At 48.0% G+C, this 13,187-nt stretch overlaps 1 protein-coding gene across 14 annotated transcripts in view; it reads right to left on the bottom strand.

The window, feature by feature from the left end:
* Positions 1-13,187, bottom strand: part of ACACA (acetyl-CoA carboxylase alpha) — a 286,753-nt gene that overhangs the window by 13,107 nt on the left and 260,459 nt on the right. For all 14 annotated transcript variants that reach the window (XM_024979601.2, XM_005219975.5, XM_059877716.1 and 11 more), the window contains 1 exon segment: positions 11,184-11,296. In XM_024979601.2, the coding sequence (XP_024835369.1) occupies positions 11,184-11,296 (113 nt within the window).

Here is a 13,187-nt window from a genome sequence, read left to right on the forward strand (position 1 = left end):
GCCCGGGCGTGTGACAAGGGTACAGGAGGGCTTCCCCGGCGGCCCAGTGGCGACGAGTCTGTGCCTCTGCTGCAGGGGGTGCAAGCTTGATCCTTGGTCAAGGAACTAAGACGCCACATGCCATGTGGCCAAAACAAAATCAAGAACTTCTTAAAAAAAAAAAGACACAAGAGCCAGTGTGAAGGTGTTCCAGCAGGCTAAATCTGGGACAATTTGAGCATCGGGCTGAATATTTATGGAATTAAATAAGAACCTGTAAGTCACCCTGACACACGTAATTAAATGGAAGAGAAGGGGAAAGAACGCCCTCCCTCTCCCCAGACCAACAACTAATAGAGAAGGAATGGCAGAATTAGAAAATCACCATTTTACAGCCATCACGGTCATTGATTCTGCCAAGAATTATCAATAGATACTAAAACTAGTGTGAGTGTTTGACGAGGAACAGGATATTTACATAGTCTCAAAGTATCTCCTTACAAATTACTTATTAATTACAAAGGGGGAAGATGGAAACGTTACAGTGGATTAACCCAGTGAACAAAGCCTTAAACAAGGAATCCAAGCTGACCAGCACCAAGAGCAGGACAAGCTGACGTCACGTGCCTCTTGACAAAACGTCCTGAGAAGGACATGACATCACTTTTGCAATATTCCTGCCAAAAGTGCATCATCTCTAACCCCAGGGAAACCTAACACAGACCCAAATGGCGGAACATGCTACAGAGTGACCTGGACTTTCTAAACAATGTCAAGATCATGAAAGTCAAAGAAAGGGCCAAGAACTATCCCAGATTAAAGGAGACAAAATCCTGGAGGACAAATTACAACATGTGCTGAGATTAGATCTCAGATCTGGAACAAACAAACAAACAAAAAAGCTAGAAAGGCTGTAAAGACACTATTAGGACAGCTGGTAAATTTTAATATGAATCGTGGATTAGACAGTAGTACTGTATCAATGTTACAGCTTCTGATTTTAATAAATGTATTTTGCTTATGTAAGAGAAAGTCTCTTCTTAGAAACATACACAGAATACGTATGGACAAAGGAGCGTGATGTCTACAAATGATCTCAGACGGTTCAAACAAAGCGCATACATGTGTGGGGAGAGTGAGCGAGGCAGCACATGGATGTGAAAATGGTAAAGCGAGTCAGACAAGATGGCAACAGCAGGTGAATCTGAGAAAAGGGCATCTGACGTCCACTGTACCATTCTTGTAACTTTTCTACAAAATTTTATAAAATGGAAAAAATTAGAAAAATAAGTGCCACTAAAAAAAAAAAGTTTATCTTGGCCCCCTAGTGCATATAATCAGTTAACCAAAGCTAATACATACAGGGCACGGCTCTAAGTGCTTTTCATCCATTAACCTGTTTAATCCTTACAACGACCTTATGAGGCTGCCATTCCTATTATTCTCATCTTACAGGTGAGGAAACCCGGCCCTGCTTATTTATGTAACTTATCGAGGTCACAGAGCTGGAACGGGGCCAAGCCAGGCCCTGCGTGCAGCAGCTGGGCTCCTGAAGCTTTTGCACATTGTGCTGTGAGTGTTCCTGGCTTATGTGTACACGTGTTTTGGTAGTGGTATCCCTTAAAACTTTAGAAAAGGCTAAATCAGAGGACGGCAGATTCCTGCCTGAGGAAGCTGAGGCGCCACCTCAGTCTCATTCCACAACCAGAGCAAGACAACGTGGCCAATGAACCCCACTCTGTGAGTGGCTAGGACATCGCCCCCTGTTACAGGCATACCTAGAGAATACTTTATTGCTAAAAAATGCCAAAACAAGTACAAAAACATCAAAACATAATATCAAAGGTCACTGATCACAGATCACCATGAGGAATATAATAATAATAATGAAAAAGTTTGAAAATGCAATAAAGCTAGGTATACCTGTAATTGTACTTGTTATGGTGAAATCAAATAATGCTCTCAAGCAGGAGTGCACGCTACAGGGAAATCACTGGTGAAAGGAAGAGTCAATCGATGCAGCAGACCTGACTTTTGTCTTAAGGAACTGCCACAGCTGCTCCAACCTTCAGCAGCCACCACTCTGATCAGTCAGCGGCCATCAACATTAAGGCAAGACCCTCCACCAGCAAAAGGATTCTGATTTGCTGAAGGTGCTCAGATAAATGGTGAACACTTTTTTTAGCACTGAAGTGGTTTTAAATTAGGGTAAGTGCATAGTTTTTTAAGATAGTATAATGCTGCTGCACACTTAACAGACAGCAGTATAGTAGCAGCGTAACTCTTCTATGAACTGGGAAACCAAAGAAGTCATGGGACTCACTTTATTGCAAGATTCACTTTATCGTGGGGGTCTGGAACTGTGGCTTGGCGGTAAAGAATCTGCCTGCCAATGCAGGGAACAGGATTAGATCCCTGGGTCGGGAAGATCCCGTGGAGAAGGAAATGGCAACCCACTCCAGTACTCTTGCCTGCGAAATCCCAGACAGAAGAGCCTGGTGGGCTACAGTCCATGGCTCTGAAAAGAGTAGGACACGACTTAGTGAGTAAACAACTGGAACTGAACTCGCAATACCCCTGAGGCGCCTGGAGACCAGCAGGGAAGATCACAGCCCTGCTGGGGTCCCAGGGACGGCAGGGCCGAGCACGTGCCTGAACAGGGGCTTCCAGACCCTCCCAGCATGCCCCCTCTAGGTCAACAACATCCATTCCGATATGTGCCCCGTGTGTAACACACACCATTTACTGAGCATTTCCCACGTGCCAGGCGCTGCACTCCGTGATTTCAGGAACACACAGCTCATAAGTCACCACAGCTCAGACTTGGGTCTGGTCAGCAGCTAACACCGCGGCTGCCAGCAGGCCACCTCAGCGTCACTGAACATCTTCCAAGTTGCTCCAGGTACACCATCTCTAATCCTTGTACCGACCCAACCTTACAGACAGGGTCTGAGTACGCCAAGGCTCTGAAATGCGACAGAGACTTGCCCAACGGCACCTAGCTCTTAGGTAGAGAAGTCAGATTTACACTTGGCTCTGGCTGTCTCGGAAGCCTGTTCGTTAAATAGTACTGAAAGTGGCTAAGCAGTGACCAGAGGAGGGCAACTGGCCAGAGTCTGGTCCAGTGTTAGGTGGAGTTAAGAGCACAGCTCAGCACTGGGTGCAGAGTGGGAGGACTTCTGGGCTTAGGAACAGGGCATTCTGGGAACAAGGCCTTGGAGGGATAACTGGCCCCTTTACCAGCAGCGGGGACAAGGCGGCTAGTTCCCAGACTAACAAAATTCTCATCCACCCAGTCAAGCTATTCTAGAGCTCTGAAAGAATAATGAAATAAACCCCCTCCGACAGCCTGGCCCTCCGGAAACTAGGAGGATCCCAGAGCATCCCCTGAAGCCTGCAGGGTCTGATTCCTTTGGCGATGCCTCTGATTGTAGTTCAGACCTACCTCCCCAAAAGCAGCAAAGCAAGGCAAAGACATTAGTAGAGAAGGTATGCATTTTTAAACGCCCATGAGAAAGATGAGTGTACTTAAAGAGGGGGAATAAAAGGTTTTCTCAATTTTATTTTCTACAAATAAAAAGGCTGCTCTTCAGCTGGTTACAGCACACGGGGGCCCCTCTCCTTGTACAGCAAAGCAGCCAGTCTCGGTAATGATTTAGGGGAGATTAACAAATATGTCAATGTCTATTTTCTGCTTAATTTAAAAGCGGCGTCTATAAAGATTTTTGACTTCTGAACCCTGTTCTCCTGGAAGAAAGGAGGTAAGAATGAGGAGGGGGATAAAGAGTGATTATCCTATCATTGATCGTTTGTCAGGAGCATTTCTTATTCACTGGACTATTGTAAAAAGCTAAGCTCTCGATCAATCCTGTAAGCTCCCTGTACAATTAAATATCTTGGAATGGTTTTCTTTCTTTTCTAGCCAGATTGCAGGGCCTCAGGGTTTTTAGGGAAGCAAGCCGGCATGTGTGCGTGTGTTTAAGAATATGCCTCTGAGAGGAAAGTCATTCTTTCTAGAATCCTACTTTAGGACAAGGCTGAAATGGGAAAAGAGAGGTAGGTCATTCCCATATCCTTCCGTCCCCCAAAATACAGTCCCCATGAAAACCTAAAAATCCAGCCTTACAATGAAAAATGTTTAAAGAGGGACTTCCCTGGCAGTCCAGTGGCTAAGACTCTGCACTCTCAGTGCTCGGGGCCTGGGTTCGGTCCCTGGTCAGGGAACTAGAGCCCGCATGCTGCAGCTAAAGATTCCACGTCTTGCCACAAAAATCAAAGATTCCGTGGGCCCTAGCTAAGACCTGGCAAGCCAAAGAAATAAATGAATAAGTATTTTTTAACAATGTTTAAAGAGTTAAATGCAAGAAGAGATACTATTAGTGTGATCTAATGAAAGCTAACATTATTGAGATATTCCCATACACTCATGTGTAAGTACTGTTAATCTCCTTTCATCTTCACGACAAAAGATCGCTGTGATTTCCTAGACGGGGAAACTGAAGCACACACAGAAGTGAAGCCCAAGGCCACAAAGGCAGGAAATGGTGGGGCTGGATTTGCACTTAGGCAGTCTGGCTTCAGAGTCCATACTTTTGAAATGAAACAAGTTAAACTGACTTGCAAGTGTCCACAGGATGGCAGCCCGTCAGGTGTCCCCCTGGGGCCAGGACAGAAGGAAAAGCCACCTCTCTCCTCCAGGAGAGAATGAAGAGAAGTTTCTGAGGAGAACACCGATTTCAGCAGCAGAGGTGTTTCTACCCAGCCTTGACCCTGGGGGAGACAGGAGGTGGTCGACCTTATCCTAGGCATGAGCAGAGCGTCCTATAGAGTAGGATTTTGGGGGCAGGGTGAGACCTTCATAGCTCAGAACAAAAGTCAGAGTGGTAGGTTAAAATTTCTCCGCTCAGCCAAAGGCACTGGGTGATCTTGCAGAAATTTCTTCCCTTTTCTGAGCTGTCTCTCATTTATGGAACAACCATCCTAATTGGGCAAATAGGAAAAATATTTTATAAAAGAATGTGATATTGAATGTGTGTGTTCTTTTAATTCTTAACTTTTTTTTTTAGTCCTATGAAGAAGCCTATGTAAATTTAAACCCAATTTTAACTTTTATGGGCCCTTCTTCTTCCTCGGAAGAAAGCAATTTGCTTTGATTGGTTAAATACTTATAATGCTAGAGAAAAAGGACTAGATCACCCTCCCCACTAAGCTCCTGAATATCTCAGCTCTGAGAACACACACCCATTCCTCAACCTGGAGACTGAAAAATCAGCATAAAAAAAGACTGGAATCTTATTAAGATTCTGAAGTACAAACGTAAGTAGCTGTTTAAAAAGATCTATGTAACCCCATTTTCTATGCTGAAAGAAATTTCTCTACAAAGATAGTAAGATAGGACGCAAAGAGAAAAGAAAAAAAAAAAACCACCAACCCTGCAAAACGATTTCTGTACCCATAACGGGTGTGCCTTTCTTTACCCAAAAGCGTTCTTGAAAAACTGTGTAAATCAGATCCTGTTTTTAATGCCTTAAGGGAGCTATTTAGAAGGAGCCCTGCAGTGACTCCTTTGGTAAAGCAAATAATCCTTTTGTAATGGGAATAATTTCTCCCAATGTATCTATTTTTTTTTCTTAAATCCCATTTTCATATATCTGCTTTTCTTCAGAGGGAGCTATACCTATCTAAATACAACTGTATTTGCATATTGATTTTAACAGCAACCCTCTCAAGGGACTTTTAACCCTGAGGTTCCTTGTTAGTGCTCTGCTAAGGTGTTAGTCCTCTACTGTTCATATTTTTAAGAATCCTTATAGTCAACCCAGAGATTTCCAAGTGGGACTAACAAACAGATATTAAATATATTACTTGTCCCCTGGGCCACCCTGCACACATCCCACAGAAGGCTCAGCAAACAGCGCAGATTCTCTGAGTTCTAGTGGCAGGAAGCCTGGCAGTCTGTTTTCCTTCTCCAGGTTGCTCTCCCTAAGGTGGAAGGACAGGGATCTGAGTCACCGGGGACCCACAGGGGAAGAGGGTCCCTCTGACAAGTTCTGACCACCTTGGGCAGGCAGAAGCTTAGGTTCAGTCCCACAAAGGGCCTGCCGGGTCCCTCCGGCCTGATGGACTTGTGACTCACTCCTTTCTGGGAAGAGGCAAGCCCAGATGCTTCAACAAACAAAATCCGATTAGCAGATCACACCAGAAGGACCCCTTCTTCCCAGAAAAAGCTGTCACGACTGCACTAAACTGCACGAGGCCAAAGAGCTTCTGAACTGGTGCGATGAGGTGGGTTTTAAGCTGGGCCTCCTTAAGAGGGGGCTTCCCTGGTGGCTCAGATGGTAAAGGAATCTGCCTGCAATGCAGGAGACCTGAGTTTGATCCCTGGGTCAGGAAGATCCCCTGGAGAAAAGAATGGCAACCCACTCCAGTATTCTTGCCAAGAGAATTCCATGGACAGAGGAGCCTGGCTGGCTACAGTCCATGGGGTCATCATAAAGAGTCAGACATGACTAAAGGACTAACAATTTTCACCTTCACTTCCTTAAGAGGGGAGGCGCAATCCCACCCTCACCTTCATGATTTAACCTTCAGCAGTCTTCCTATCACAGAGACCAGGGCTTGGGGGCCTCGATGCCCCCAGGAGGACACTCCACGTACAGCAGAGAGAGGGCCAGAGGCCACTCCCCAGGCGGACTGGTAGGGCTTCTTTCCTGTGCTCAGCTTTCCAGGCAGGGACACTGCTTCCTGCTTCAACAGGCCACACGGGCTTTTCTGCTTACGGCATCCCAAAGAGGACACAAGAGATGGAAAAGCACACGGAGCGCAGAGACTCCATCATCTCTGCTAGAGAGAGCAGCTCAGCTGAGTCCCCTTAACTCAAGGATGTGTCAGTTTCCTGTCATCCTGGTGGCTAAAGGCGAAGCTCAGGAGGGAAGCAGGCCTGAGGATCTTCAGACACGTGGATCCTCACCCGCAGTCACAATATTCCCTCTGCGCCTGGGGTGCCTCAGGCTGGAAGGCGTGGGGGTGAAGCGTAGGTGTGTGTGCAGATCTGGGCAGGGGCCAGCTCACCGGGCTGCCTCTGCCTGCCTCAGACCACCACTCCCAGGGCACGCTTCATCATCGTGGGCACAGCCGGCGCGCAGCATGGCAGGCTGCCCGGCTGTCCGGGAACACGGCCACCGCCAAGACGTGTGTCTGGAGAAGAAAGAAGCTCCACCAAGCGGCCCCTTGGCCCGGTATTCCTAGCGTTGAGGACAGGGGCTGCAGGGAGCGTACAGTGGCTTTGCACTCGGACCGGACGGCTCCCCCTCAGCCTAAATTGATGTGTCACTTCCCTCTGAACACGGGAGGAGGGCGAAGATGCCGGAGGACCGTGCATCACAGCATCAAGAGGCCAGGCTGTGCAGGCCGACCTGCTCCCCGGCCACCTGCCTGTCCCGGAGGTAGAAAGATGTCAGAGCGAGACGGGGAGGCCTTGGCGGGCTGCGCGCTGCGTCCAGAGATGGAGTTTCATTTCCTCACAGCAACCAGACGGAGGACATGCTCCTCTCGGCACTGACTCTGCCAAGCCCTGGTTCTGAGGACTCAGGGTCAGAACCCACCTGGCAATGCAAGATTCCGGGATCTGGGCCGACACTGCATTTTTTGCTGGGGCAGTTATCCCCTTTTCCTTCATCAGGGGCCAATCCACATACTAATTTCATACTCTCTGTTGTAACCAGAGAACTGTGCATGAGTAATTCACCACCACTATCCAGACTAACTGGATAAAATGACAAAAGGTAATTTTCTTAAAAATAAAATCCCGAAAGACATGAAGTTACTGTTCAGTCGCTAAGTCATGTCTGACTCTTTGCAACCCATGGACTGCAGCATGCCAGGGTTCCCTGAAGTCAGCTGTTCAAAATAAAATTATTCACTCATTAAGTATTATTAATGAGTAAATACCATTTACGATTTTGACCACAGTCAGTCACCGTGCACTGGTCTAAGTGGCTGGACAGCACGCTCCCCCGGGCTGAGGCCGACTGGAAAGAGACGGGGAGCGCAGGACAACATCCACTCCCACAGGCTCCCTCCTGCAGCAGGTTCCTCTCGGGGCAGCTGGGTTCAGATCACAAAGGGAAGCGCTCTTGTTTAACTTTGATCAGGCTCAGTACCCAAGGCAAATCGGAGGAAATCCTGAGAAGAGCGGGCACAGGGAACCAGAAATTCCCTCCTGGGCACAGGCGTATATTTATTTTGTATCTTGGATGACTTATTTAACGCTTCCTTCTGCCTCAATCTCCCAATCTGGAAAACTAAGTCATTTTCACCCATTTTGTAAAAGAAAAAAAGGCATTTTGGCAGTCTGCTTCTAGGCACAAAGAAAGGAGCCAGACGCTGATGTGAACCCCAAAGGAGCTGGCTTTGCGACACTCCTCCCGTGACACCGCCGCTGACCTGTCCTGTCACAAACACGCCTGAATGCCCATGGTCTCCCCATCCGACTGAGAACGCCTGAGAGACGAGACTGCTGCCACTGCTGCTTTCACGTTTCCTTCCCTGTGCCACTCGCTCCAAAGGGGGCCGAAGGCACCCAGAGCGCTCGATTCCAAACGCGGCACCTGCGGCTGCTTCTGGCAACCAGGATGGAGAGGAAAGGATGCCGATCCCCACGTTTGGAAGGTGCTTTGCAGATTCAGAGCAAACGCATGTTCATCCAATCCCGATGCTGACCAGGAAGGGGCAGTGGCCCCCACTCTCCGGATGAAAGAACGGATGCTCGGAGAAGTTCAACAACCTTCCTGCAAGCAACACACCCAGGACTTGCACACATTTATCTCACTCCACACGCACAGGCAGGAGACAGGAGATGCGGGTTCGATCCCTGGGTGGGAAAGATGCCCTGGAGAAGGAAACAGCAACTCACTCCAGTGCTCTAGCCTGGAGAATCCCATGGACAGGGAGCCTAGTGGGCTGCAGTCCATGGGGTCGTAGAGTCAGACAGGACTGAGCAACTAACACTTTCGCTGTCTTTCATTTTTCCTCCAGCTCCACTGATCATGCCCCAGGCTGCCCCAGGCCAGAGCCTGCTTCACATTTAGCCCACTGAGGAGTCTTTCTCTTGTGCCATTTTGGTCAAGGTTAAATAAATCTGGTTTTCTTCACCGTGGATTGGAAATTGATAATGAGATGATTTGTAACAAATGATTAAATGGCCATCACTTGGGAAGCTTCTCCTCTTCCCCTTCCCACGTTTCAAAAGTTGAAAGGTGCTGGGTGAAGGTGGGAGCGATGTCACTTGCCTCCCAGAGAAGGAAGCTTCAGCCCCACACCCCTCACCCTCCAGCCTCTCTGCAAACAGATGTCAGAGAGGATCCCTCTGCCTACCACCCAGTTGCTCTGAAGGGATGATCACAGCCATTGGGGGGTTAAAAAGAGGCAGTGAACCCCCAGTTAATGAGGAGGAATTCAGCAGGCAGTGTAAGATAAATGGAGCTCTCTCTGCTTCTGCTGGAGTCAGCATGAACTGCGGCCCTGCGGCTTGTTTGTGGCAAATGGAGTGCGCGAAATATCAAAGGGCAGTGATCCAGAAGAAGACCGACTTTGACAAATTTTAAATTGGCCAGAAAGAAAACCAGCAAAAAAAAAAAAAAAGAAGGAAAAAAGAAAAATAAAGAGAGAGAAAATTCTGTAATTCGCAGTGTCCTGCAATTGTGGCGTTGCTGCCTTTGTACGGGATGAGGGGTAAAAACTGCAGCAACGATCGCCGGATGCTGGGAGCAATTATGAGCATCTTAGTGAGATGCTTATCGGCGGCTGAAGCTTTTAGAGCTCTCTCTGTGTACAGTTGCGAGGAACTTGCACTTGAGCTGCAGTTACTTTAATTAAAGTGTATGGGGTTGGTCAGAAGTTAATTATCCTGTTTGGAGAAGAAAGGTGGGGGGGAGGAAAAACCACCTCAACAATTCTGGGTGGCAACAGATTTTAGAAACCTGGCCAATTTCTTGTTGTCTGTGTGCAGATCCTATAAAAGGATCAGGCTGTACTGGGTGAGAGCTATTGGCAGTTGTTTCCTAACGGAAAACAATGGGACACGAACAGGGTTTATGGTAGCCCGAGTCGCTGTGTACAGCAAACACTCTGGAAAGCCCCATGGGCAGAGGAGCCTGGAGGGCTGCGTTCGTGGGGTTGCCCAGAGTCGGATGCGACTGAGCACACACGCTCGTGCATGGCTCAGGGCTCCAGAGTGAGGACAGGCACACACCCAGCAGCTTCTGTGTCTCTCGATGGGGCGGGTGTAGAGGGCTCACCAATGGCACTTCACTAATTAAACTGTTACTTGGAACATAAAGAGCTAGCACCTCTTGTTCTACGTCTTCCATTCACTGGATTTCACTACCTTTTAAAGACAGTCTCTCTGTTCCTTTAGAAAAAAACAAAATCAAACCAAACCAACAAACAAAAGAACCTCAAGTCATGATCTTTTACTAACACAGCAAAGGTCTCAGTGGGAGACCTGGGCAGAAAATCAGTGTTTTAAGAGACTCGGAAACTCTTTCAGGCTCTGGACTCAACACAGGGCTCCCACGGTGTAGTCCAGTGTTCCAATCGCAAGAGCCTTCCAAAAGCCCCGGAAACAAGTGAGCAACCCGGTAAAAGCTGGATGCGTGGAGCACAGATGCTCCCGGGGCACTGCGGCCTGGCCTCTGCTGTACATGCACAGTGTGCGCTCTCTGCTTCCACTTCTCCAGCTCGGGATGGCCCTAGCGTGCCGCTGGGCAAGGCTGTGGCTTTCCCATCCCATGACACGGACTCTTACATCCCTCAGCAATGAGGCGGGCTTGTCCAGAGAGACGAGCAGGAACAGGATACTTAGGCTGACCATGCTTTCTGCCTGGCCGGCCTGCCCCCAACAGCAGTGTACCACTAACCGTTCTGGACAAGGACATCCACAAGCCTAGAAAGATGGGCTGCTTGAACTGTAAGGAAATATCAGAAGGAAAATCGGGTGACTTTTGCCTGTTTAGGGCCCACTTCCCCTCCTATTACACACACTGTTTCATTCTACCAAGGTTCTTACCATAGAGAGGACAGTAAATAAAGATTATCATGAATTTGATCAAATGCTTCAGTACCTCTTCGCCTGGCCTATGAATGCACTCATTACAAATCAGCTGAACGGCTCATTGACTTGCCAGGAGGACAAGCAGACATACCCAATCGCTCAGCCAAGTGGATGTAGACTGGGTCCACCCGACGCATGGTTTTCACCAGATCCTTTCTGCGGAATTTGATTTCGACTGTCCCTTCCGGCTCCAGAACGGATCCCCTGGATCAGAGAGAAAAGAAGGGAGACAAAACAGAAATAGAGGCACTTTAATGAAAGGAGACAACACAGAGAGAGGCCGGTTACTGTCTGTGGACCAGGAAATAGCTTCGCTATGGTTCTGCCCACCCACGGTTCACAGAAGTAACCCCGGAGGGGAAGAGCAGGCACCAGAGAGTCTAAGTGGGCTGCGAGAGAGGCCTGGCAGAAAGCAAATAAATTCATTCTCATTATGACATCAGTCTACTTCCATCTCAAAGGGAGAAGATACAGGTTCCACCATCTACAGCTGAGAAGGGTGAAAGAAGTCACATTTTCCAGAAAAAGAAAAAAAAAAAAAGTTGATGTAGGTGCAGTGACAGTTGGACAATCTCCATCATGCATGCTGTGCAACGAGGGGAGTGGGTGCCGACCAGTCCCACGCACGCACGGCAGCCTGCTGTTTGCACTCGGGCTCACGGGGCCAGGCCAAGCTGGGGAGGAAACGGTCAGCCTGCCGCCATGGAAATGACAGGCCGAGGGGCTTCAGGGTCACTTCCAGTACATACTGATGACGTTCTATTACCAGGAAGTTCACCCTAAACACCTTTCTTTTAAAAAAACCTTCTACACATTAAAAAAATAATATACATATGTATATTGTTTTACATATATATAATTTTTGACGTGTAGAAGGTTTTATTAAAAAAAAAAAAAAAGAATATATATATACACACACACACAGTGACTTCCTAGGTGGCGCCTGTGGTAAAGAATCTGCCGATGCAGCAATGCAAGAGATGTGGGTTCGATGCCTGGGTGGGGAACATCCCCTGGAGTAGAAAGTGGCACCCCACGCCACTCTTCTTGCCTGGAAAATTCCATGGACAGAGGGGCCTGGCAGGCTACAGTCCATGGGGTCGAAAGAGTCAGACACGACTGAGCAACTAACACATTCACCGGTTGATATGTGTATGTGTATATGTGTATAACCTGGTATCAGATCAGAGGCTAAGCTGGGACTTAAAGGTCAGTCCTTAAGTATAGAACGTTAGCACAGCGATTTGACAATAAAACCACTGGATTCTCTTAAGCAGCTATTGAAATAAGAGGCTGAAATTTGGGGGAAAGGGGGGAGACGTAGGTGCTCTAACAAAATGACTGGATATAGGGACTGGCGTGGAAAATGTCAAGGAAATATGGTGTAAGATTTATGAAAAGGCTGAAAACCAATCACGAAAGGAAGTTGGATTTGGTCCATTTTGTTTCAAGCGCCGATGCCTAACAGAAGCTTGGGATTTTCACTGCAGTTCTCTGCGAGCTGCGAACACTGCTGTCCAAGCCTCGAGGGAGGCACTGCCCTGGGGGAGAAGCTTGGGTTGGAACCACAGAACGTGGGTGCCGCGAAGCACCTCGATGGTCATCCAGCTCATCCCACAGACAAGGGGAAGCAGCTCAGGGAGAGTGAGGACCGCTCCGATTTCCCTCTAGCCTGCGGCAGGGTCTGGTGAAGACTCCAGGACTCCAGACTAACAGCTCAGTGCTTCTGCCCCACCTCGCTGTAAGCCACCTCTGCCACATACCTAAGAAGGAGATAGTGAGGGACTTCCCTGGCGGTCCAGTGGTTGAGATTTCTCCTTCCAATGCAGGGAGTGTGGGTTCGATTCCTAGTCGGGGAGCTAGGATTCCACACGCCTCATGGCCAAAAAACCAAAACATGAAATAGAAGCAATACTGTCACAAATTCAAAGGAGACTTTAAAAATGGTCCATATTAAGAAAAAAAAAAAATCTTAAAAAAAAAAAGATACTGAATAGGTCGATGTGAACAACCAATAGGAGAGAGTCTCTCAAGTTGGAGGGCCCGGATGGAGGATTTCACAGTAAAAGAATCGAGGGTGGGGGATCACATGGGA

This window comes from Bos taurus, chromosome 19 (assembly GCF_002263795.3).
Source record: "Bos taurus isolate L1 Dominette 01449 registration number 42190680 breed Hereford chromosome 19, ARS-UCD2.0, whole genome shotgun sequence".
NCBI classification, from domain to species: domain Eukaryota; kingdom Metazoa; phylum Chordata; class Mammalia; order Artiodactyla; family Bovidae; genus Bos; species Bos taurus.